We start from the raw sequence: 25,782 nt of genomic DNA, 5'->3' as shown, positions 1-25,782 counted from the left end.
GCAGTTGCTCTTGCAGAGGATCTTGATTCAGTTCCCAGCACATACATAGCAGCTCATAGCCATCTCTAACTGGATGGCCCCTCCAGGTCCAGAGCATCTGACACTCCCTTCTGACCTCCACAGCAGGCACACACATGGTGCACACAGGCAAAATATTCATACACAATAAATGAAATGAAGAGGAGAAGTAGGTGGTGGTAGTCGGGGGTGGTGGTAGTCGGGGGTGGTGGCGCACGCCTTTAATCCCAGCACTCAGGAGACAGAGGCAGGCAGATTTCTGTGACTACAAGGCCAGCCTGGTTTGTATCATAAGTACCAGGCCAGCCAGATCTACACAGAGAGACCTTGTCTTGAACAAACATAAATCTTGGCTAGATACATAAACTGCAAGATGCAGAGTGTCTTCAATGGTTTTACGAGTTGATCAATATTTTGATTTTCTAATTCTCAATGATTAGAACTGTTTTGACTAAATACATAGCACAAAATGGCAGAATTATGTTCAGGGCCATTTCAGAAATTGTTGAGGGATCAGCAGGATGTTTCAGTGGGTTCAAGGTGCTTGCTGTATACGCCTGGAAACTTGAGTTCAAGCTTCAGAAGCTGCTTAAGCTTGGAAGGAGAGAAATGACTCTGAAACATTGTCCTCTGACCTACCTTTGCTCCTTGGTACATGTTCCCACACTCATATACATCATACATACAAAATAATAATACAACCCTAAAAGAATTTTTGGTAATTCTGTCCTAATCCCAAGTCAAAATTCATTTAATGAAGCTATTTAGCATTTCCCCCCCAACACAAGGTTTCTCTGTCCTTGGCTGTCCTGGACTCACGTTATATTCTTAGCACTGGAAAAAGATCACAGGTCAGCCTAGCATCTTCAGTGCTAGGCATGATCTCCCGGATACCCAGAAATTCCCATCAAGGGCAGTAGCACCCAAGGCCTGCCATGGTGTCCTTGAATCATGTCCTTCCATGATTCAAAATGAATAATGAACAAAAGTTCGGAAAAAGCCGGGCGTGGTGGCTCACACTTTTATTCCCAGCACTCAGGGAGGCAGAGGCAGGCAGATCACTGTGATTTTCAGGTCAGCCTAGTCCACAAAGTAAGTCCAGGACAGCTAAGGTTACTCAGAGAAACCCTGTTGTTGTTTTTTTTAAAAAACAAAAAGTTCCAAAAAGCAGAAGTCTGCCAGGCAGGTGCTAGAACCCCCCTCCAGCTGCACTGCCTGATCTCACACTGGTACTGTAGAACTCAGAGGCAACCCCCGCTGCTCCTTACAGCATACCAGGGGCACTTCAGGCTGCTTCAGGGCAGGCTCTTGGGGCACCTCCAGTTCTGTGATCCCCCTAGGCTTAGGTTGCCTGGAAATACTTAGGCATTCCATCTTCAGGGCTTCATGCCGATTCCAGCTTTTATGACCCATACCCTCCAACACACTGGCCAGGCTTGGGAGGCCCAGGGCTGTGCGGCTGGAGGTCCTAGACACCCTCCGGTAACTGTGCCATTTCTGTTCCTGGGTCAGAAAGAGATGGCGAAGTTGAAGCATCAGTACAGCATTGACGAGCTGAGGCACCGGGAGGCACAGATGCAGCTCCAGCTGGAGACCGAGAAGGCCAGGCGGGAGAAGCTGGCGGAGCACAAGGTACCACACAGACAGCTGGCCTACCCCAGACACAGAAGTACCGTGAGAGCACCCTGGTCACGTTAAACAAAGCTCCACGGGGATCCCCACACTCCTAAAACTTGTGAAGCAGCCGCAGGCCCTGACACTACTCCCTGCCTTGCTCGGCTCCTATCACAACCTGCAGAGGAAGCTCCCTCTCTGCCCACTGCCCATTCCCTACCCCACGCCTAAAGAGACCTTCCTCAGAACACTTGGTTAAGACCCTCAAGCTGTTTCCCATCCCCTGCAGTAACAGTTTGGTCTTCAGCCCTCTGTAGCCCTCAGTTTGTGGCTCTGCCCTGCTAGCTACCCTGCCACCAGCCCCAGCCTCCTCTCCCCACCCCCCAAGCAGCCAGCCAGAGCTGCAGGCCACTTCTTGGAAACAGCCCGCAGCTCTATCTTCTGCACCTCCACACATGTCCCCCCTGTGCCTGGAACACACACACACACTTGCCTTCCTGAGAGGCAGGGCTGTAACTCAGGCGCAATGTTCCCCTCAGGAATCCTTGGCTGCCTCAACCCTCAGAGGAGCCTGGCTCTGGGTCAGCATGTCTGGGTATTTGAATCCGCAGATGGCGTTCATCGAGAACCTGGATGGATCCTTCCTGTTTGACAGCATGTATTCTGAGGATGCAGAGGGCAACAAGCTGTCCTTCCTGCCTGGTGTCGGGGAGCTCCTTGAGGCATATCCTGTCTGGGTCACTGCTGCCTCTTTGGGTGCAGGCCTGGCCCAAGTACGACCAGCTTGCCTTGGGCAGGTTCTTTTTACTCCGTACCTGTTTCCCCATCATTCATGTGAGACCCTAGTAGTTAAATCTCTCTTGCTACGTGTATGCAAAAGGCCATTCCAGCCAGACCAGCTTGGCTTCATGGAATAGTGCTCTCTAGATTTCTGAAGGCACATTGAGTGACAGCTGCTGGCTGGGTCTGCCTTTCCTGGGAAGTTGGGTTTTCTGGAGTGGAAGTAGGGAATGTGTTTCTGCATCAAAAATCACCACTGGCTACATTACTGCTCTTGGTCAACAGTCCCTTAAGCACCCCACCAGGTGGCTGCCATTAGTCACACAGAGGTTAAGTAGGTTGTACAGGATCACTCATCTGTGAGGCTTAAGAGCTTGCATTTGTCCCCTAATGGGTCAGAGCCCAAGGGTATAGTCTGCACTTGTCATACACGGTGGCAGTGGTCATGGCAACCAAGCCACGGGCTTCAGTGGTAAACAGGAGATGGGAATATGGGGGGGGGGTGTTGTACCTCCAGGACAGCCTTCTGGAGTTGAGGGGCTTGGAGTTGTGACAGCCAGTCCCAGATAGGTCCGTGGGGCCACCAACACTGGTGTCAGATGCCAGAAAAAAAAATGCAGTGACAAATCTCTAATAAAGGCAATGTTACTTGGGATGTGATGTGAAATTAGATGTGAAATTAGAATTGCAGTTTGGGAAAGGTCAGGATTCCCCAGGAAAGAAGTTATGGCACTGTGGAATGTCATAGTGCCATCAGCAGTCATGGGGTGCAGCTGGTCCTTTTCCTGTCTCACAGGTACTTTTCCTGGGTTGGGTATATAAGAGTATGTGGCTGGCTGACCCTATGTTGGCTCCTGCCTCCCAGCTCATCTGCCAGCTTTGGTGAGCTCCTAAAGGCAGAGCTAGACATCAGTGGCTGCATTGAAACTGACAACTTTCCCAGGGGATATCTACCCAGAACCTAAACACTGGGAAGAGAGTGAGATAGGGCTTCTACCTCAGCCACCCCTCTTCCTCAGGGACCTATGCTCTTAACTTAAGCCCTGTGAAGCTGTAGAAAGCCATCTATCTCTTGAGCACACCCCCACAAGTTCCCCCAAGATCCTGTGGGTTTTGCCTGCCTGCACCCCAGGAATCTCCCCAAGGAGTCTTTGGTTTTGTTTGAAACAAAGTCTCACTGTTGTAACCCTGGCTAGCTTGGAACTTAGTCACAGAGATCCCCTGCCTCTGCTCCCCAAATTCTAGGGTTAAAGGTGATGGCTTCCTCCATGCCTTTAAACTGTGGTAAGGAGACTGAGGCCCAGAGAGGTCACTTGCTGGGGTGGGTCCCAGAAGCAGCATCAGAGCCATGACTTGAACCTGGACCACCTAGTTCCTCTCTCAGCTCGGTGGAGCCGCAGGGCCTTCTGGGTACCACACCAGAGATGGGGGTGGAGGGAGTAACTCTAACTCACTGTCCTAACCAGGCTGCTTCTAGCTCTTCCCTGGACCCCATTCCTCTGAAACTCTCTTCGAGGGCCTGTTCCTGAGTTCCTTAGGCTGCAGGTAGACATGGCATAACCACCACTTATGTTCCAAACTGCAAAGCCTGGCTCCCTGGCTGCTCAGTTTCTTCTTCTGTCAAAAGCCATCTGTAGCCTCCATCATGTTCACGTGGCATGTTCTGCAAGCAATTTTCAACATTCTTGTCATAGTCCCAGTAGCCTGCTCTTGAGCCCTAAGCTTCCTTAACAGCCACTTACCTACAAAGACAAATTTGTCATCATCTGCCTGAACATTTTCGAGTATGGCCTGAAGCAGCAGGAGAAGCGAAAGATTGAGTTAGATACTTTCAATGAGTGCATACAGGAGGCCATCCAGGAAAACCAGGAGCAGGGCAAGCTCAAGGTCGCCAAGTTTGAGGAAAAACACCTACTGGTAAGTTCTCTTCTCTTGTGCCAGGGTGCCGGGATTCCCCACCCTGTGGACAGGCTGCAATGTCCATGTCCTCTGGTGGCCCCTGAGGGCCCGAGTGTCTGTCCATGTGCCAGGGATCACAGCTTCACCAAATGGTACCAGACACAGCTCTACTGAGCTAGCACAGTGGCTCTCTCTTACATCAGAGACTCCTAGGATTCATGGTCACCGCATCTCAGCATCATTAGTGTTAGCAGTAGTATTATCTGTACCACTACTACTACGATGACGATGATGATAACATCCTATGCCTTCTGCTGTTCATTTATTCATCCAGCAGGCATTTCCACTCTGCCTGCCCCTGGCCTGCTAGGGTTGTGACACACATGCTCCCTGTCCTTGGCAGTTTCCACCTTATAAGGTACTCAGCCCTGGGCTGAAGCCTTTCTTACCTGAGTGAGCAGAGTAGTCAGGGCTGTCCTAGAGCTCTGGAAAGGCTCACTTCCAAAGAGGGACAGGGAGCTTTGGAGATTCCCGTCGCTCTTCTGCCAGCAGCGCAGGCAACAAGCAGAAGGCTCAGTGTCCAAGACCCAGCTGAGTGGGAGTCATCTGAAAGGACTAGCCATTACATTTTGATAGGGTTGTTTCTTTTCATTGTTATTATTATTTTTTTTATATTGTTTGTTTTTGTTTTTAAGACAGTTTCTCTGTGTAGCCCTGGCTGTCCTGAAACTCACTCTGTTGACTAGGCTGGCCTCAAACTCAGAGATACCTCTGCCTCTGCCTCCTCTGCCTCCTCTGCCTCTGCCTCTGCCTCTGCCTCTGCCTCTGCCTCCTGGGTGCTGGGATTAAAGGCATGTGCCATCACTGCCTGGTACTAGTCTTATTTTTAGAGATAAAGTCTCACAATGCTGCTAAGGCTCATATCAAACTCCTGGGTTTAAGCAATCCTACTGCCTCAATCTCTCCAGTAGCTGGGACCATAGCTACCACCATGTCTGGCCTAGATGGAAGTATTTATAAAACACGTGTTTTTGTTGGTGTTGGTGGCATTTTAGGTACTAGGGATAGAAGCTTCCCCATAGACTAGACAAGTACTCTATCCCTCAGCTGCGACCTCAGCCCTGTTTAATTTTTCACATTATTTATTAATGCTCCAAATTATCTGATCACCCTGAGACATATGGCTAGTAAGGTTAGATATTAGCTAACAAGCCAGGCAATGGTTAAACACACTTTGGTAGCTGCCAGAGAACAGCATTTAGGAAGTACTCTCAGTCTTCTCCTGGGTAATTTAAGGCGCGGACTTCTACTCAGAATTATTTACTCAGTGTTGTCAGTACTATGGGAGGCAGAGAAGCTACAATGATAAGCGAAATATGATCTCAAGACAGGCATCAGCCAGCCATCCAAGAGATGACTGCTTAAAGGCAAGAAGCAGACAATTCCAGCTGAGCCTGGTGGGGTAGGCATGTAATCCCAGCGACTTGGGAGTCTGAGGAAGGAAGATCGTAAGTTCAAGGCCAGCCTGGGCAACTTGGTCAGACCCTGTCTCAAAATAGAGTCAGGAGTGGTGGCTTCCATCTTTAATCTCAGTACTTGGGAGGCAGAGGCAGGTGGAGCCCTGTTAGTTTCAGGTCAGCCTCGTCTACATAGCAAATTCCAGGGCATCTAGGGCTACATGAGACCCCGTCTCAAAATTTAATTAATGAGAACCAGGGATGTTGTAAAATGCTAGCCTACCACGGTGAGGGTGAGATTTGATCCCAGTGAAATGCTCACATGTGCACACACCCCATAGTGCGATTAGGTATGGCATGCCATTTGGATTGTTGCTTGTTATTTCTGATCTCACTAGTTACTTCCCGGGCCCAAACTACTCTCCTCTACTCTCAATTTCTAGTCCATGCTCTACTGTTCTATCACTGATGCTCAAGCTGGGAGAATTGCCAGAACACTGGGATTTGGGAAGAACCAAGGGAAAGGATGCTGAAGAAGAGCTTTGTGTATCTTGTTCTTGAATGTGTGGTACTTAAGCACTGTCCTCCCTACCACATTTGGAGAGTCCTCCTTTTTCTAGAGTGATGAGAAGCTAACCAAAGACAATGAATATTAAGTTCTTCATGATGGGGGCTAGAGAAATGGCTCAGAGGTTAAGAACATTGCCTGCTCTTTCAGAGGTCCTGAGTTCAATTCCCAGCAACCACATGGTGGCTCACAACCATCTCTAATGAGATCTGGTGCCCTCTTCTGGTGTGCAGGTGCACATGCAGGCAGAACATTGTATATATAATAAATAATTTTTTTTAAGTTCTTCATGATTGTGCAGATGGGGATACCTGCATGTGACAGGGAAGGGCCTAGACTTTACCATACTCACATGGCTCTGATAGAGCTCAGGCCAGACTCCTGCTATCTAACATGAGAATGAACATTCGCATCCAAAAGAGATACAATTTAGAGCACTTGTACCCATTTACAAGATTAGGAATGTCTGGGCATGGTAGAACATGCTGTGTCTCAGCACTTGGGAGGCTGCAGCAAGAGGATGATGTGAGTTGAGGCCAGCATGGACTACATAGTAAATTCCAGGATGGACTAGGGCACATAGAAAATTTCTGTCTCAAAACAACAAACACCAAAAAGAGAACAGGAATGAGAGGAGTTAAAAGGGAAGCCGAGGGGTATATTCAGAGTCATCCTTAAGACCCTTTATGGTCTTGGACAAAAGTAAATGGTCAAAATGTAAAGTTGAAGATGCTGAAGCTAGGTATCAGGCTCTGGACAGAGCAACCAAAGGCCACTCAGTGAAGGAAGATGGCTGGTTGTGGTGGGTTTGATACACTGAGTGTTAGTTCTGACGCTCCGGGTGAGTATGGGGAAAGAAACACACATTGTCAATAACTTTGGGGGATAAGTGTAGCCTACACTCTGTCTCTCCAGACCCTGGGTTATTTCATGATGTCACCTTCGGGGGCAGGCAATGGAAGTGGGACACTGGGCTCCACTTGCTCACTGGCAAACCAGTGCAGAAATGGGTAAGGCAGGTGACCTGAAGACAGCAGCTATGATAAGAGGTATGGCTTCTGTGAAGAACAGTGTAACCTGAGGAGCAGCTGGAGTCTAGCTGGGGAGTGGTGGAGGAAGCAAGGACTGCAGGGAGAGGGAGGCTCCTTGATTGTTATCTTAGAAGGTCTTGGCAGAGGGGAACCTGTGTGTTAGGAGAACTGGGGAAGGGAATGGGTGTAGATCAGTACGGCCTAACAAAGACAGTGTTAGAAATGAGACAGTTTTCGATATCAGAGACTTTTTTTGTAATCTTGAGACAAGTCTTACTAAGTTGTCCAGGATGGCCTTGAGCTTGGAATCCTCCTGCCTCCATCTCCAAGAAGCTGAGACTGCAAGCCATTGCCACCATGGCTAGGGCAAAGCAGAATTCTTAAATTTTATCTATCAGTGTGTTGGGTGTGTGTGTGTGTGTGTGTGTGTGTGTGTGTGTGTGTGTGTGTATGGTATGTGTGTGGTATGTATGGTTTATGTGTGTGGTTTGTGTGTGTGGTGGGTGGGTGTGTATGTGGTGTGTGTGTGTATGTGTATGGTGTGTATGGTTTGTGTGGTGTGTGTGTGTGTGTGTGTGTGTGTGGTATGTGCATGTGTGTGTATGGTATGTGTGTGGTGTGTATGGTTTGTGTGTGTGGTGTGTGTGTGTGTGGTGTGTATGTGTGGTATGTGTGTATGCAGTGTGTGTGTATGTGTGTGGTTTGTGTGTGTGGTTTGTGTGTGTGTATGTGGTGTGTGTGTATTCAGTGTGTTTGTTGTGTGTGGTGTACATGTATGTGTGTGGTGTGTGTGTATGGTAGTTGTATGGTGTGTATGTGTGTGCTTGCATGTGTTACTAGTATAAGCATGCATGCTGCAGCATCAGAACAGCTTTCAGGACTCAGTTTGCTCTTGCACTGTGGAATCCAGGGCTCAGACTCAGGTTGTCAGGCTTGTGCAGCAAGTGAATTTGCCCTCTGAGCCGTCTTCCCAGCCCGAAATTCTTAATCCATTTTAAATTGCAGGTCTTTGTGAGATGCTAAGGAACAGTCTGGACCTGATTTTCCTTCAAAAACATAGGCACAGAGCAGGGAAGGGCCCGGCAGGTAAAAGGCACTGGCCATGAAAGCCTGGCGCCTACACAATCAATTAGATGTGGTAGTACTGCTGCGGCTTCTGCTCTCCTATTGAAAAGGGAAGCAGAGGAGACTCCCCCAGAGGCTGGGGTCCGCAGCCGTGCGTGGCAGCAGAAATAAGAGACACCCTGCCTTAAGAAGGGAAGGGGGAACCAGCTCGCCAAGTTGTTTCCTGACCTCCACATGAACACCAGTGTGTACCTGCATGCTCTCCCTACATATATCTCTCTCCCTCTCCATCTCTCCTTCTCCCTCTCTTCCTCTCCCTCTCTTATGCATGCACTCAGGCAGAAACACACACACACCTTATCATGTGCATAAGTTTGCTGAAGCACAAAATGCTTCAGGGACACCACTGTCATTCCTGGCAGAGAACACAAAATAAAGAGGAGGGAAGTCCTCTGAGAAGCAGAATTAGTGAGTGATCCCACAGGCTTCTGACCCTCCTCTTCTTAGCCCTGTCCTTGCAAACAAGCCTCACTAATTCGCCTCATGCCCCACACAACTTAGTTCTTGGGACCCTCTTAACTATGCTCTGAGGAGGGTGTTAAATATATTCAACCATAAGTTTGAAACTCAACAGGAATCCTCAGATATGTAGGGCTTTTTGTTTTTAGAATGATTTTTGGCCTATGGAGGGTTTTTTTTTTTAATTTTTTTTATTTTGGACATGCTGGGGAGATGGCCCAGTAGATAAAGCACTTGCCACACAGTGTGACAACCTGAGTTCAAATCCCCCAGAGCCCATGTGAAAGCCAGGTGTGGCACTGCGTGTCTACAGCCCTAGTGCCCCTACAGCGGCACAGGAGGCAGAATCGAGAATTCCCAGAACCCAGGGCCAGATAGCCTGGCGTGCACCATGGTGGCCAACAAGGAGGACGCTCAATACCCAAGGCTGTACCTCACACACAGGAACACACACACACACCATACATGCATCTTGCTGACAGTGAAATGGGCAATTTCACAGAAAAAAATGCAAATTTTGGTTTCTCTGGAGACAGTTGTCATCAAGATTGTTCTCTCTATACTGGACAGGTCACACGTCCAGTCCCGGAGTCCTTGTCCCATCACTTCTTTCCTGACATTTCTTCTCTGGCTCCTAGATACACTAGGATCGTGAGGCCTGGATGTTATTCAGTCCCACCTCCTGAGGACCAGGTTGGGACCTGACTCACCCCAGAAACAGGTCCCGCTGAAGAGGCAGGTCATGAACCCAGTTAAGCCTGACTCAGAGCACTCCGTCTGTATCTCAGTCCACTGGAAGCTGTCCTAGGAACAGCCTGTCCCAGGCCCAGGTGCACCCACTTAGGGTGCTGGGCTATGACCTAGCTTTGGGATTTTCCTGAGCTCCCCAGGCGCCTGCAATGCTCAGCCTAAGTTGGGGCCACCGTACAGAAAGAAGTTCCCACGACACCCTGACTCTGAGGGCTGCGGTTCCTCCTCTCACAGCCATCCTTTCACAGCTCTGTCCTGTGCTCTGTCCATCCACCCCCTGTGGTATACAGCTCCTCTCCCCACCCAGCAGTGCATGGGCTGGAGTTACCATGCAGTCAGGTGAAGCTTAGGGTTCAGGCAGTGACCCAAAGACTCGTAAACTACTGCCTACCCTCCACACCTTCCTATGTGAACCGCAGAGAACTGCCGGAGGAAGGAGGAGTTACATAAGATGGGAGCCTGGTCAGGGTGGAGGAAGGCGGCCCATGCACACGGTAGGAAATGGTGTCCCCAAAAAGGGATCAAGTCGTGCATGGTGCCTCGGTCTTTCATTGGCTGCAGCCACTGAGCCCATCCCATCCACAGCCTGCCTGCTCCTCTCAGCCTCTCACCTATGTGCAGCACTGTGTTGGATTCTTGTCTAGTTGGCAGCCATTTTGCCATTCTCTCTCTCCCTCCCCAATAAGTTTTAAAGTATCCCTTTATTACTGCTCTGTGTCACTGAAGTAGCTTGCGAGTATTTTTCTCAGTTTGCTCTTTATCTTGCCATTTGTCTACAGTGCTCTTGTCATGTGAAGTGTTTGTTTGTTTTGTGGAGGCAGGCAGTCTGCCACTAGGCATATTACACCCCCAGCATAGACATTTTTTAAGAGAATAACATTCACCAGTTTTTCCTTCTGTGTCATTTTTAACAAAATCTCAGTCGTTCAATTTTACGAACGAAGACTTGGGGGCCAGATGCTGGGTTGAAAGACTGCTAGCTCGGAGAGGCAGAGAAAGCACACAGCTGATGTCCCAAAAGGAAACCCTCCTTCTCCCAGGCATCTCAAAAAAACTCGTCAAAATGAATGTTCCTCCCTTCTGCTTTCTGTGCGTCCCTCTATCTGTCCTCCTGACTTCCTCTCACTCTATATGGTTTTTTTCCCCTACATTCACCCCCTGTCAACTGGTTGCTCGCTCTGCCTCCTGACCTGTGGTTGACTTTATTTAATCCTGTTTACAGTAGTCAAGCAGAAAGCTCTTGGATTAAAGGTGTGTGCTAGGACTGAGCCACACTACAGCTAGTAACAGCTTTTTCCAGTAAACAATACAATTTCTGGGTTCACAGTGTGATCAAATATCCTGCAACACTTCTGGTTGTTTGGGGGAACATATTTCTTCATTCTGAGAGTCTCTATTAAAAATCTTTTAGCGAGGCATGGTGGTTCACACATTTAGTTCCAGTACTTGGAAGGCAGAGGCAGGTGGATTTCTGTGAGTTTGAGGCTGGCCTGATCTACAAAGCAAGTCCAGGACAAGGCCAGCAAGGCCAGGACTACACAGAGAAACCCTATCTCAAAATAAACAAACAACCAAAATAACAACAAACTCTCTTATTGGACTGAGGATGTAGTTTGATAAGCAGGAAACTCTGGGTTCGATCTTCAGTTCCATGTACATTCAAGTGTGGAGACACACTCCTGTAAGGTAGAGGCAGAGGAGCTAGCTTCAGCTACATAGTAAGTCTGAGGCCTGCCAGAGCTATGTGAGACAATAGCTCCAAAAAAAAATCCCTTATTTTCTTCTTGCATTTTTACAGTTGTTTTTGCATTTGAACTTCCACTTGTCTTCAAGTAAGGCTTGTGGTAAGCATGAGCTGTAGGAAAGTATCACAGGTAGAAAGTATCACACGTGCCCTCTGCAGAACTAAACAATGCCATTACCCCCTCCTGCTTCATGGCTCCTGCCACTAGCCACCGACAAGGCTGCAACGCACTGGTGCTGTTCATGTTACTGGGAACTTTGCTGATGAACAGTGGGTGTTTAGGGCTAATTGGCCCACAGGTTGCTCATCACCCCACAGACTGTCTCAGTCAACATGTTCAGCCTATTTCCCATGGACTTCCACTTACTTCCTGGTGCTCTAAAGGGGTCTGCTTGGTTTCCCCAAAGGTCGGAACTGTTTTGCTATGGTGTAAGTAGAACTTCATCCCTAATGTGGCAATATTGAGAAGTGGAGCCTTTAAGAAGTGCCTGGGCTGCAGGTTGAGGGATGGCTCGAGAGATTAAAGACACTTGCTGTGTGAGGCCAGATACCTCAGTTCAATTCCTGGAAGCCATGCAAAGGTGAAAAGAAAGGACCAATTTCACAAAGTTGTCCTCTGAACTCTGCATTCACACACACACAATAATAGCTTTGTTTTGTTTTGTTTTGTTTTAATTTTAAAAGAAACGAGTGGGGGGCTGGAGAGATGGCTCAGAGGTTCCGAGCACTGGCTGTTCTTTCAAAGGTCCTGAGTTCAATTCCCAGCAACCGCATGGTGGCTCACAACCACCTATAATGAGATCTGGTGTCCTCTTCTGGAGTCCATCTGTACATGCAGGCAGAATACTATATAAGTAATAAATAAATAAATAAATAAATAAATAAATAAATAAATAAATAAATAATAAATAGAAGTAATAAATCTTAAAAAAAAAAAAAGAAAGAAAAGAAACAAATGGGTCAACAGAAAGGGCTCACACTTTTCCCTGTGTGGGCTGGGGTTGCTGACCTCTTAGAGGTGACTGCTATGACTGCTACAAAGCAAGCTCTGCTTCGCCAGCTCTCTCCTGTGCCTTCTCTTTCCCCACATGACCCTCTGTACACCTGTCCCAGACACTGGAGCGTGTACTCCAGTGCGATGCCATCCACCATGTTATGATGCAATAGAAGGCCCTCACGAGAATCCAAACAGATGGGGCGAGCCAGGCTTGTGCTTTTAATCTCCCACACGGTGCTGAGTAAACGGTTTTCTATGGGAAGGGCAGGAACCAACTCACAACCTTGCCACTTGGGCAATTGTGCTTCTGTGGGGCCAAATCCTCACCTGTCTGTTTCTGCGTACCCTTCACGGAGCAGGCATGGTAGTGCGCTCCTGTGATCCTAGCACTTGGGAGGCAGAGGCAGGAAGATCAAAGTCTAAGGTCATCATTGACCACACAGCAAGCTCAAGGCCTGCCTTGAGTCCATGAGACCCTAACTCAAAAAAAAATAACAAAAGGTGAGGCTGAAAGCTTAGTGTACGATTATACATCACTTTATGATGGTGATAAGTTCAGGGAAATATCATTAGGTGATTGTCACTGTGGAAACACAGCAATGTCTAGGTAGTTGGAACTTTTTGAGCTCCATTATCTTACAGAGCCACTATCATACATGCAGTATGTCACTGACTGAGTCATTATTGTGTGGCAATGATCCGGCGGCAAGACTGGACAAAGTATATAAAGCTGTGAGGAAGTGGCTGTGATCAGTAGAGATGTGATTAGCTGGTAAGGTCTGATCGGTTTTGTTTCTTTTTAAGTTTTTTGTTTGTTTTCATTTGTATGGCTCCCAGGTTTGGGTTTGTAGATTTCTGACACAGGATCTCATTCCAGCCCCAAGCTGTAGATTTTAGGCTGGCCTCCAGCTCCTGATTCTCTTGTGTCTGCTGTCTCGTGAGCACTGGGATCATGCCTGGCATGAGTTCACTTTATTATTATTTCTATTCTGTGTGTGTGGATATATTTGCCGACATGTGTCTGTGCACTGCTTACCTGCCTGATGCCCACGGAGGCCAGAAGAGGGCATCAGAGCCTCAGGAGCAGGAGTTAGAGTTAGGAGTTACCATGTGGGTACTGGGAATTGAACCCAGGTCCTCTGGAAGAGCAGCCAGAGTTCTTAACCTCTGAGCCATCTCTCCAGCCCTATGAATTAGCTTTAAAAGCTTGATTTGTACAGATTTCTCCCAGCCTTGACTCCCATCTCTGCTGATAAGAACATCTTCCCTCCTCCTGGCACTGGAGAGGAACTTTGCCCATGGGAATTTCATCTTCTCCTGTCATGGAGGGACGGGTGAGTCTGGTGCTCCTTTTGGACCTGTCATTTTTAGGTACCTTTATATACAGTGTGCCAGAGCATCAGACCTGGCATGTTGTGAACGCCCAAACCTTGGAGAGCTGACACATGGCAAGCTGATACTTGAACTTGGCACTTCACCCCCAGACTCTAAGTTTTTACCCATAAAACCAAACTGTCACTTACTACTAAGCAATATGGTTAACTGCCAAGTCCTGAAGCTCAGAACTCTGTTTGTAGAATTTAAACAGCCTCCGAGAAGAGACTGACCTGAACACCATCGAGAAGAAGCTGACGGAGTGCAATGAGTGCATCATGGAGCTGTTCAACATGCTCATGACCCTGGAGATGCAGCTGGTGGAGCAGCTGGAGGTACAGCCACACTGGCACATGTCCGGGCCTCAGCACGAAGCTGCAGAAGCCCGCAAAGTGCCCTCCACAGGGTCCTCTCCCGCCTGTCCAAACCCAGTGGACACGCAGGAGAGGACTGAACAGGTGGAGACAGGTGGGTCACTACGACTCACTGGCTTAGCAAATAGGAATAGTTCCAGGCCAGTGAGAGAAGAGGTGAATGGTGCCTGCGGTTGTCCCTCGCCTCCAGCCAGTGTGCACACAGGCATGTGCAGCCCACCAAATATGTACATGAGCATATGTACATACACACATGCACACACAACACACACAATCGCGCCCTACCCAAACTGTTAAAATACAGTAAAGGCAAGGGCTGAAAATGTAGCCTAGTGCTTGCTTGGCACAGGTAAGGCCCTGGGTTTCATCCTCAGCAATGCAAAAAAAGAAAAAAAGAGCGAGAAAGAAAAAGGCACACACTGCTGTCTTTGTTGCCTGGGAAATGATTCTTGTAGTGGATTTCTTCCTCTGAAAGTCCTCCCTCCCCCATCTAGAAGAGCCCAGAGACTCAACAGAGTGCAGATTTCTTATTAGACCCAAGAGGAAGTCCCAGGGCTTATATGACAAGGTGGACCTCCACTCGGGAAGCAAACAAAGGCTCATCAGTGGTGCAGCCTGAGCCTGCTGTCTCAGGGTAGGCGATGTAAGGAGCCTGTCACTTGGAACTGACGGGGAATGAAAAGCACGGCTGTCTCAAGTGCATTTGTGGCCAGGGTGACTTGTGTGTTTGCAGGCAGCCAGGCTGGGGGTTGGATGTGGTATGATGAATTGGACCTCATCAGATGCTGCCGTGGCTGGGCCAAGAGACGGGGCCTAATCAATTCCTCACACGTCAAGTGACACTTCCTACGCAGGATAGATTTGCTGTCTGCACAGCACAACAGCCATTCATTTCCCACTGGGAATTACTCTGCTCAAGTACTGCACAGGCAGTGCGTGCAGGGGAGGGCTGCCGCTGGCTCCCAGCCCTTTCAAGCAGGGAGATTATTTTCAATATCCAAACACTTCCCAGATCCCTGCTCTTGTCCTGCCCATGTTACTGGCCACCTGAGGCCGGGAGATGCTTGTCCATGCTTTCCAACGACCTTACTTTTATTCATCAAAATGCTGCTCACACACACGTGAGAATGGGCTTATTGTACAGTCTGCAGACAGGGTCTTCCGGGGAGGAGGCTTCACAACCATGTTATCGCTCTCTCAGCAACACTCTTTGGGCCTCAGGTGCTCTGCTAAGTACTGGGAGCAGCAGTTAACCGTTGCAAGTCTGAGGTAACACTCACCCAAGGTCCTGTCTGTGCCAGATACATAGTAAATCATTTTGCATGATGAAGCTAATTTACCCCACTAACTACCATGGTACTACACAGAAAAAACTTTCTCACATATGAGGAACTAGAGAGATTAAATGACCTCCCTGGAGTAGAGCCGGCTCTTGAGCTCTCCCTTGGTTGCTTTTGTGGAGATGATGGGCAGATCCTACTGAGAGGACTATAAGGAAGGAGTTCTTTCAGGGAGGAGAGGAGTGAGAGCAGGATATGCGTTCCTGGTAGAGACAGCCACAGAGGCAAAAGGCCCAGTGACAGGGCTGGCATGATTGTCTTGCTTAGTGGATAAAGGATCTTACCACTAAGCTTGATGGCTTGATCCCTGGGATCCACACGGTGAAAGGAGAGAACTGACTCCTGCTAATTGTCCTCTGATCTCCACAGGTACACATGCACATGCACGCACACACACACACAGAGATGTAAATTAAAAAAAAAAAAAAAAAAAAAAGCGTAGAGCCTGGTGGCAGTAGCTGGCGAAATAGCTCATTGGTTAAAAGCAGTTGTTGCTCATGCAGAGGACCTGAGTGTGGTTCCCAGAAGCCACACGGCAGCTCTCACCTGCTTGTAACCTGTGTGAGAGGACCCATGCCCCCTGACTCCTGCAGATCCAGGCGTGCACACAGTGCACGTGTGTAATGTAGGCGAAACATCCACACACACACAGTAAGTAAGCCTTGAAAAGAACTGTCGCAGTATGAACATTCTAGAGGGTAGTGAGCATTCCAGGCACTAGAAAGCAACAGAGCTCTGGAAGGGGCTTCAGTCCTTAGCCATCCACCCTGCAAAGTCAAGGAGGGTGGTCTCTGCCTGAGTCTTGATTTGAAGTGGTTCAAAGGATGCTGACATACACGGTGACTATCTTCTCTATCATTTCCAGGAGACCATAAACTTATTTGAAAGAAACATCACTGACTTGGTGGGACTATTTATTGAAAACGTCCAAAGTCTATATCCTTTCTGTGAGGACCTCTATCTCACCCCATGGAAAAGCACCATAGGCTCCTGAGTCTGTCTTGGCCCCTAGGGCAGCTAGGGCAGAGGTGCCTAGGTTCTTAACCAAAAGCAAAGGAGGGTGAAACCACTTCAGAAATTAAGCCCAGTGGAGAACTTGCTTAGCATGAGTGAGGCCCTGGGTTCATCCCCGGTACTGAAAGAAAGGAAAGGGTAAGTGGAGGCTGATAGTGTGCAAAGAAGTGGTGGCGGAAGAGCCACACCACCTTCTGCTCCTAGTACACAGTAAATGGGGCACTTTAGATAGTACCTCTGTTCTTACCCAAAATACTCACCCTGCATTGATTTGAAGAAAAACCTACACCCTCACCCCAAGAAGGTGTTTACACTCCCCAAACAGTCCTAGTTCATGAGTACCTCTACATTTTTGAAAGTAGAGGAATGTAAAACCTATCACTTTCCACCCAGAAACAGGCCCTCCCTATCACAGGATGCAGATTTGGGGACCACAGAGGGTACTCCATGGCACCTGAAACGGTTCCCAACACTCAAAATGGTGGCCTTGCTAGAATGCCAGTTTGGATGCCCAGAGAGACTGCTGTGCAATAGTCTCACATATGTTCCTAAGTGGGTGATATGTGTGGGGACACTGATACCCCAGAATTACTGCCTGACCTTTTGTTGAAGGAAAACACTCTGGGATGAGGCAACACCCACACTGATGATGGGACAAGTTGAAAGGAGCTTGGCACCCTAATTGTTAAGATTAGAAACCAACATTTAAAACATGACCAGCCCTTTATGGGAGCAAAGAGCTAAGCTCCACCCCAGAAGGAACTCAGTTTCCAGCATCCTGAGGTTCCCAGTCTGACATGCAGGGTACAGGGTCAGCGGCCTCCATAAACAAACAAACAAAAAGACCTGCCGGTGGCCACAGGAACCAGAGGAAAGGAGAGAGACGGTCCAGACGGCAGAGGCAGTGTACGCAAAGGCCCCAAGGATGGGCCTAAGAAAGCAAGTTTCCAGATGAGAACATCAGGCCATGTCAGAGAACGGAAGCTCCCAGGAGCCCTAAGCTAGGAACCCGCTACCCCAAATTCTCAAGCTTATTCCAGCTGCTACAGGAGAAGGAGTAAGAGTATGGGAAACCAGGGAAGTCTTCCACAGTGTTGGGAAGCCATGGGGACGGAGAAGCAGACGAGGTGAGCTGGCACTGAGGGACAGGAATGACCCGGTAAAAGGACAGGAATGATGTGGGGGCCTGAGGATGACTCTGGGCTTTGATGCATGCAGGTGACAGCTTTGATGGCTGTGGTGCCTCTCAGCACCTCAGGGCAGGTCTTGAACCCCAGGACTCTAAGACTGAGAGACTGGTCTCTCCAGTGGAGGTGACATGGCCTTGTTTGCTGCTCTGTCGCTGGCTTTAACTCACAACTGCAGGATGGCTCAGTGCCGGGACCTGGAGAACCATCACCATGAGAAGCTCCTGGAGATCTCCATCAACACCCTGGAGAAGATCCTCAAGGGCGAGCTGGATGAGGACCTGCCTGACGATGTGCGCGCTGTGAGTCAGGGTAGAGGGGCCAGGGCTTGGTGGACATTGGGAGGGAGGGGCAGGGCAAGGTGCTTACAGCTGGAGTCATGGTGGTCAGGTGGTTATCCCGAGTTCCTTTCTGTGGGGTCTTCTGGAACTTTTTAAAGGGGGCAGTTATAAACAGAGGTAAAGGCCAAAGCTTTCCCTTAGGCAGCTTCACTGTGGAGTGTCTGTAATGAGAAGAGCTGCAACATTGCTACAGCTACAAGCCTCACGTCTAGCCCAGCACCACGCTGCCCCATTTTGTTTTTTTTTCCAGCAGGACAGGTATTGATGAATACTGGAGATCCATGATTGGGTCTACAGCTAAGGAGGCATCTATGAGTCCACCCTGAGCTCCACGGGTAGCGTGTGGATGCCTGAGGAAAGGGCTCGAGCAAGGATGAGTGGGCACAGGTCCAAACACTTGCCCTGCTTTTGTTCATACACGACTGAGTTCCTGCTCTCTATCACTGTGCTACCCCAGGCCACGTCCAGTTGCCCTTTGTCTCCGTGTTGGCTCCTTGCTACCTTCTTACACACTGTTCTCCATATGCAGACAGGTAGTTCCACTGGAAACCTAGACTACACAATCCTCACACCTCCCAGCCTGCCAGATCTTAAGAGTTCATCCCCATAGATCTCAGACACCACAAACTAGGCATGCCTCCCCAGGTTCTGATGTCCAGTGACCAGCCTCTGTGGTACTCCTGTCAGGCTTGCTCCCTTCAACTAACGTTCTGTTCTCTTGCTGTGATGAAACACCATGACCAAGGCAACTTGGAGAGGAAAGGGTTTGTTTGGCTTACACATATACATTGTAGTCTATCATTGAAGGAAGTCAGGTCAGGAACCCAAACAGGGCAGGAACCAGGAGGCAGGAGCTGATACAGAGGCCATGGAGGGTGCTGCTTACTGGCTTGCTCAGCCTGCTTTCTTATAGAACCCAGGACCATGAGCCCAGGAATGGCCCCACCCACAATGGGCTGGACCCTCTCACACTGATCACTAATTAAGAAAACAGCCCTACAGTTGGATCTTATGGAGGCATTTTTCTCAGATGACGATCCCTCCTCTTTAAAGACTCTAGCCTGGGTCAAGTTGACATAAAACTAGCTGGTACCCAATCTATCTGGCAGACATGCTCATTTTCCTTGCCATTTAGATCTTAGCTCAAGTGTTAGCTCTCCTAAGGCCTTCCCTTAGTACCTCTTAAACCACTGTCCCTTTGTCACATCCCATCACAGCTCATCACAGTTCTCAACTCCGGTTCATAATAATTTGTTTCTTCAAGTATTCATGCTTTACATGTGAGGGAAGGACAGAGGTAGCCTTTTTTTTTTTTTTTTTTTTTCAGGATTTCTCTGTGTATAGCCCTGGCTGTCCTGGACTCACTTTGTAGACCTCTGCCTCCCAAGAGCTGGGATTGAAGGCGTGCACCACTATGCCCTGCTAGATGTAGTGTTCTCATCACCATGGACCTCCTGTCCCAGCAGGAACATCTAGCATGGCAGCCAGGAATGCTCTTGGAATTGGGTGGGCGCAAACATGTATTCACTAAATATTTACTTCATCAGGAGCTGGGCTGAAGGCCAGCAGCTCTGACTCCATAGCCTCTGTTCTGAGGCTGGCACTGACACCTAACACAGCAGCACGGTGCAGGGCCACAGGCCCACCAACCTGCTCTCCCTAAGCCATTTATACAGCTCACAGGAAAACACTACCCTGCCCTAACCAAGAAGCGAGTCTCCTCTCAGAGGTTCTGAAGTCTCTGACAGCCCTTGTGAAGTGAGAGAGTCCCCAGACCTGAGACGAACAGTGAACAACCCACTGAAACGTGCTCGCTCCCCAGTGACTACAGCATCTAGTAAAATATGGGCCCCAGAGGCCAGCAGAGAGGCAGGTCAGCTCTCCCTCTCACCCAGGTGGCCCTGTCTGGTACTGTAGTGTCTGGCAACGAAGTTTCTTCCATAGAGGATTACCACCATCCAGCCTGTTTGCCACATGTGACCTCATTTCCTCACCAAAGGAAGCCTGGTTATCACTTGAGGTCATGGATGAGAACATTGGGCAGGGCAGGCTCATAGATTCAAGTGAGAACGGCACAACCAGGACAGGAGCCTGAATTCTGGCTCTAGTCTGGTTGGCAGCACAGGGCCTGTCACTGGAGAGAGTGCTGTACCCTTCTGGGGGTGCATGTGCCCATGGTGCTAGGCCATGGGGCTCTGCCTCTCTGCTAGAGGTTTCTTAGACTCACTAGCAAGAATGGAATATATTACTGCCTTCAGAACCTCATGGGGAACCAGGCAGTGGTGGTGCACACCTTAAATCCCAGCATTCAGGAGACAGGAAGGTAGATCTCTTTGAGTTCAAGGCCAGCCTAGTCTATGGAGCAAGTTCCAGGATAGTCAGGGCTACACAGAGAAACCCTGTCTCCAAAAACCTCATGGGGATAGCTAGTGAAAGCCCCTTCATCTTGGGAACATCCACAGTCATAGACAAGAAATCCTCAGAAGCCCACAGTTGCCTTTTGCAATGACTGGCCTGTTTTCTCAGAAGAAAAACACTGGCTCTGAGAAAATATGACCACACCAACAGCTGGGGTATGCTGCAGCCTCTGAGGGCCAGCCTGGCAAAAGGGCTGGGCACAAAACTGCCCTTTTAATCTCCAGGTAGACACAGAGAGTAGGCACCACTGTATTTCTATACTGATGAGGAAAATGATGCATACAGACAATAGAACTGTACTTTGGACCCAGGCAGCTTGCCTCAACAAAATGTTTCCTGTGCCTATGGCAAGAGGGGTCCAGAAGGGGAAGAGGACTAAGGACGAGAGCAGTCTGGCTACTGTTACCCAGAGTCATTGCACAGATCCCGATTACAAAGTCACATGGTTCAGGACATTTCCAAAAGCACCCCTCTGAAGCCAAATGATGTTGGCCATGCCTGACCCAGCTGTCCTGCCTGTGTTCCCCCAACCTGGGCAGAAAGTTCAAGACTTCAAGCTGAAGCTCGGAGCCAACAGGAAGGAGGGATGATGTCACCTGTGTCTCAGGCACTCCGGGCATCCATGTAGGAGAGCCGCTGCAAGGGCTGGGTCAGTGCCGGAGTCTGGTCCGTGGGAGCGCTGCTCATTCCCAAAAGCTGCTTGAGTCGACATAAGAGAAAGCAGATGTGGTTGTACCTATTTCTGAAGCTTGGGGCAGCCTGTGGGATAAGTCCTCTTCTGCAGTCATTTTTGGCTGAGAGGATGCCCTTTTCCTAATAGATAATATTGGAGAATGGTCATAGGGAAGGGGGAAGAGGGTAGGTTCTGCAGGGTCACTTCTGGACCATCTCAGTGTCTGCTGATAAAGTCACAGTCAAGGAACTAGAAAGTCCTGTAAGGAGAAAGGCGCGTTGCACTGGTGCATGCAGGTCCAGGTGGTGGTTCTGAATCTGAAGCCAAGGAATATAAACATGAACACGAACTAGCTCCTCAGAGACCATTGCAAAGCCACAGGTACCTGCTCTGCTGGAACTGAGGATCCTCCAACAAAGGCACAGATGGGGTCTAGTCGAAAGCTCTTAGAAGAAATGTTGTGCCAGCATAATGGGTGGGAAATCCTGACATTTTGGAGCAGTTAGAGCACGGAAAGGGATCAGGAATCCAGTGTGAAGGGCAGAAGGTAAGTTCTCTGCAGGCAGAATTCCACCCTGCTTTTTAGTTAGAGAAGGAGCCTATGAGTGGGCAGCGAATCCTGGGATACCCTCCTACCCTCCTAACACCATAACCACAGATTCAGTTTAGCTGTCCTTAAAAAAACAAGAGGTATTCAGGCAGTGGTGGCGCACACCTCTAATCCCTGCACTTAGGAGGCAGAGGCAGGTGGATCTCTGAGTTAGAGGCCAGCCTTATGGACAGAGCTAGTTCCAGTACAGCCAGGGATACACAGGAAAACTACATTTTGGGGGTGGGGGGTAGGAATAGAGCTGGCAGAAAGGAAGGAAATAGATTCCATTTGGTTAAAGAAAAGAAGACAAGTGCAAAGGAAAATGATTTGGCCATTAGGACACAGTGTGTACTGTAGTTGTGGATCAGGAAGAGAATGCTTTGGCTCTTGTCTCCAGTGGAGGCTTGGCCTTGAAACATCCAGGCGGAGTTGGGCAGGCTGCTCTTTCTGAATGTGGCTGCTGAGCTGAAAATACCACATCTTCTAACCCCTACTCCACAGCCGTGAGTATCTCAGGAGTAGAGAGCATCTTGCCCTATCACATCGGCTGGAGAATGTTCACATACTTTACAAGCTGAAGATGCCCACCAGGCTGTGATGGAGACTGTGCAAAACAAGTTTGTCATTTCACAGCTCCTCAACAGTGAGGATGGCGTGCCAGGTGGCATGGTGGTTCTCCAGTCACGCAGACACACCTAGTGGAATTTCTGTGAAGCCACAATACAGAGCATGCTCTCGGATATATGTCACCCCAGAAAAGGAAAGCCAAGACTCACACCTTTCAAGACTCCCTTCTGGGACTGTGGCAGGGAAGTCAGGACATGAAGGTGGGGTTTCCTGCTTGGAGAAGCCAGTGAACTGACCTCCACGTGGAGTATTAAGTGTCGGGGAGACATTTCAGAACCTGAAACTGGGTGTTTTTCCTTCCTTGCTCTGTAATTCCTATTGCAGCCTGGGGCCCTGGTTGGGACACAAATGCTGTTGTCCTTACTGCTGGTTGACACTTCAGGCTTCAAAGGTGAGCGAGAGCATGTGTTGGTGTGTATGCATGTCCAGTGTGTGTGCTTGCTTCTCCTTGATGGGACAGGATCTCAGGCATAACCTATGACCTGGAATAATCAAGTCATCTTTACAATGTATGTTCTGTAACTGTTTTCAGGAAAAACTTTTAAAGTTGCAGGAAACTTCTCTTTCATTGAGGTACCAGCTATGGTTGATACAACGTGCCAGAACTGACCAGTGGATCTGCTTGTTTAAATGACTTGACCTCCATTGTGGACCATCTAGTAACAGTGTTTTATTCATTAGCCTAAGTGGATGTGCTCTCATCCCTCACTGCTTGGCATTCTTCCTTGAACAAAGAATGGTTTCAGTGAAACAATCTAGCAGAGACTTAAGGTCAGAACCTTTTAAAGTGATAGTCTTAATGATAAAATGTGTTCTTCCCTGAGCTGTTTGAAGCTTAAATGTGAAGCTTCAAGCCTGTGCACCGTTTTATGAAGTAGTGTTGAGTTACACACAGTCCCGATTTGTATATAATGGAATATCATTTACAAGGTAACTTCTGTGGTGTGCCTGGTTTGGTCCACTGCCCCACATCAGATAATCTGGCTTTTCTCACAGGGCATTCTGTGGCCAACCAGCCTCCCACAGATGTTCTGAAACAGTAAGTAGAAGAGAAAGAAGTAAGGGAAGAGAAATGAAGCAGGTTGTTTTCCACTCAACTTTGTACAGCATTCAGGACACTTTGTAACCCCGTGAAGCTTACTTTGGGAGTCTGAAGGTGTTGAATCCTTCAAGCATTTGATCAAAGACTACCTCCTTCTGTAGGAACACTAAAATTTCAAGATCAGACAAAACATATTTTTGGAGAGTATTAGGGTGATACTGTACAGAACGAAGCAGAACCGAGAAAGTACTGTTGTGTATCTCTACCCAAACATCCAGAGAGTTTACTGCACCTGGGATTTGAGATTTTGTGGTTTGGGGGAGTGTTATAAAGAGTATGCAGATATCCCAAAGTCAAACCCTGCAATGGCTGAAGCTCCGTGCACCTCAGGTATGTGGTGCTCCCTGTGTATGCTCCAGATGCAGTTTTTCAACAGCAGATATCCAGGTCCTTTGCCATTCTTGTGTTTCACGAAGTACCTTGGGCTCAGAGTGAAGCACCACTTCCTCGGAGATTCAGCAGGCTTCCCCCACCCCTGGGAATGACCGTGCTGCATTTTCTCCATTCCAGCCAGCGTCTGCATCTAGAGGCAGCCAGGCGTGCTAGAAGGTGAAGAGTTGTACTAGCTCTCTATAAGGACAAAACAGTGTCAGGAACAAGCCAAGGTGAAGCAGACTCCAGTTGATTCTGTTTACGTGAGAAATAGTGGAGACAAACAGGAGGTAGACACTTACCAGTTTACAGGGCCCAGGGTTGGAATAGCCTGACTGGCAGAGGTTTAGGACTGCCTGGAAAGGCTTTGTGCAAACTGATAACCCTGGTGAGGCTGCTCTAGCTAGCCACCTGCCATCTCCCTGGAGAAAGCACGCTTTTGATGGAGACTGCAGCATGACACCTGCCACGGCTCAGGTTGGGGAGCAGTCCATGGATGAGCTGGCACAAAGTAACTGATACAGTTTGGGCTCTCCAGTAGGTGTGCCACACAGCCTGTGGGCTCCCAGGGGCCTCTTTTCTATTCAGTTCCCTCGCTTTGTGCTCAGGGCATAACGGCACGCGCAATCTCATTTGGACCTACTCACATTCCAGCTTTTTGTTGACAAAGACACAATCGTTAATGCCGTTGGGACATCCCATGACATCCACCTCCTGAAGATTGACAACCGAGAAGATGACCTGATTTCTGGAATCAACTCTTGGTGTTCACATCTAGTAGACACGGTAAGGAACACCAAGCTACCCAGCAGGCTGGCTTGAGTTTTTTAGCTGACAACCAGAGTGTACTATTTTCCATCAGAAACAAAGTAGAAAAAAACAAAAAGTTAAGGATTGTAGAATTCTACAACAAAGGTACTATGGTCCAGTCACACCCTTTTCTCTCCTTTCTCTCTCTAAGACAGTTTCCCTTTGTAGCCCAGGGTGTCCTGGACTCACTTTGTAGACCAGGCTGGCCTTGAACTCACAGTGATCCACCTGCCTCTGCCTCCGGAGTGCTGACCCCGCTCCAGTCACTCTTGAACCCATATACTTCACTGTGTCTGTAACTCCTGCCTCAGGAGACCAGCAGTGCATGTTGTGGCTGCAGCGCTGAGGTAAACATCTTCCTTCCCTCTCTGGGGCCTCAGTAAATGATGCTGTCATATGCACCGAGCACCCTGGTTTTCCTTTCATCCCCCAGATTCACAAAGACGAAATCACGAGGAACCGGAAGCGAGTGAAGGAGATCAACCATTACATCGACCACATGCAGAACGAGCTGGACAACCTGGAATGTGGTGACATCATAGACTAAGTGTCCCCAGCCCCTGGGAGTTATGGGCCTTCCTTAGTTCACCCCTATCCCAACACCCTTGGTAATAATTCTCAATATAAAGACAAATAAAGGTCTGGTTGTCAGTATTCTCTGAGAGGGAGAGCATGGCAATCATCATGTATGAGCACATCCTGAGCCTCCTATACAAATGTCTCTGAGGTGGCTGGCCATCAGTTGGACGTGTGGTTAATGCAGAGCACTAGCCCCATTTAAGCCAGTGCTAGTGCTCTTCCCATGGCTGCGGCCAGCGTGGGCTGCAGGCATTCTTTCCCTACTCTGGGTGCTGAGGACTGGAGAAGTGAGAGACTGAAGCTTTCCCCACAGCACTGAGGCCTACGTTGCTCTTGAAGGTAGAGGCCGCAGCTCCCTTTAGCTCAGAACTTGGCTGCATGATCCCAAGCTAGGGACTCAGGTTGGCTGCCCAGCTACACTGCCCTTCCACGAGGCACAGCGACAGGAAGCGAAGCCTGCTGCTTCGACTGTGGGGGTGACAGTGTGAGGAGTCATCAGACTCAGATGTGGGGATGACCGCGCGTGGTGTCCGGACA

The 25,782-nt window shown here is 48.9% G+C and overlaps 1 protein-coding gene and 1 pseudogene across 1 annotated transcript in view; both read left to right on the top strand.

Annotated features, from left to right (window-relative positions):
• The window catches only part of Drc3 (dynein regulatory complex subunit 3), a 44,244-nt gene extending 18,890 nt beyond the window's left edge, over positions 1-25,354 (top strand). The window contains exons 7-14 of the mRNA XM_055593961.1: positions 1,531-1,650; positions 2,244-2,356; positions 4,155-4,329; positions 14,020-14,151; positions 16,396-16,468; positions 17,912-18,033; positions 24,511-24,642; positions 25,100-25,354. Of these exons, the coding sequence (XP_055449936.1) occupies positions 1,531-1,650; positions 2,244-2,356; positions 4,155-4,329; positions 14,020-14,151; positions 16,396-16,468; positions 17,912-18,033; positions 24,511-24,642; positions 25,100-25,213 (981 nt within the window). The 3' untranslated portion in view covers positions 25,214-25,354. The remainder of the gene's footprint in view (positions 1-1,530; positions 1,651-2,243; positions 2,357-4,154; positions 4,330-14,019; positions 14,152-16,395; positions 16,469-17,911; positions 18,034-24,510; positions 24,643-25,099) is intronic.
• LOC129666729 (threonine aspartase 1-like) lies at positions 21,534-22,617 on the top strand (annotated as a pseudogene).
• Positions 25,355-25,782: the final 428 nt, after the last annotated feature.

The sequence above is a fragment of the Psammomys obesus genome, unplaced genomic scaffold (assembly GCF_907164565.1).
Source record: "Psammomys obesus unplaced genomic scaffold, mPsaObe1.curated_primary_1811, whole genome shotgun sequence".
Classification (NCBI taxonomy): domain Eukaryota; kingdom Metazoa; phylum Chordata; class Mammalia; order Rodentia; family Muridae; genus Psammomys; species Psammomys obesus.
The sequence above is the reverse complement of the archived record's forward strand: the minus strand, read 5'-3'. Positions and strand labels throughout refer to the sequence as shown.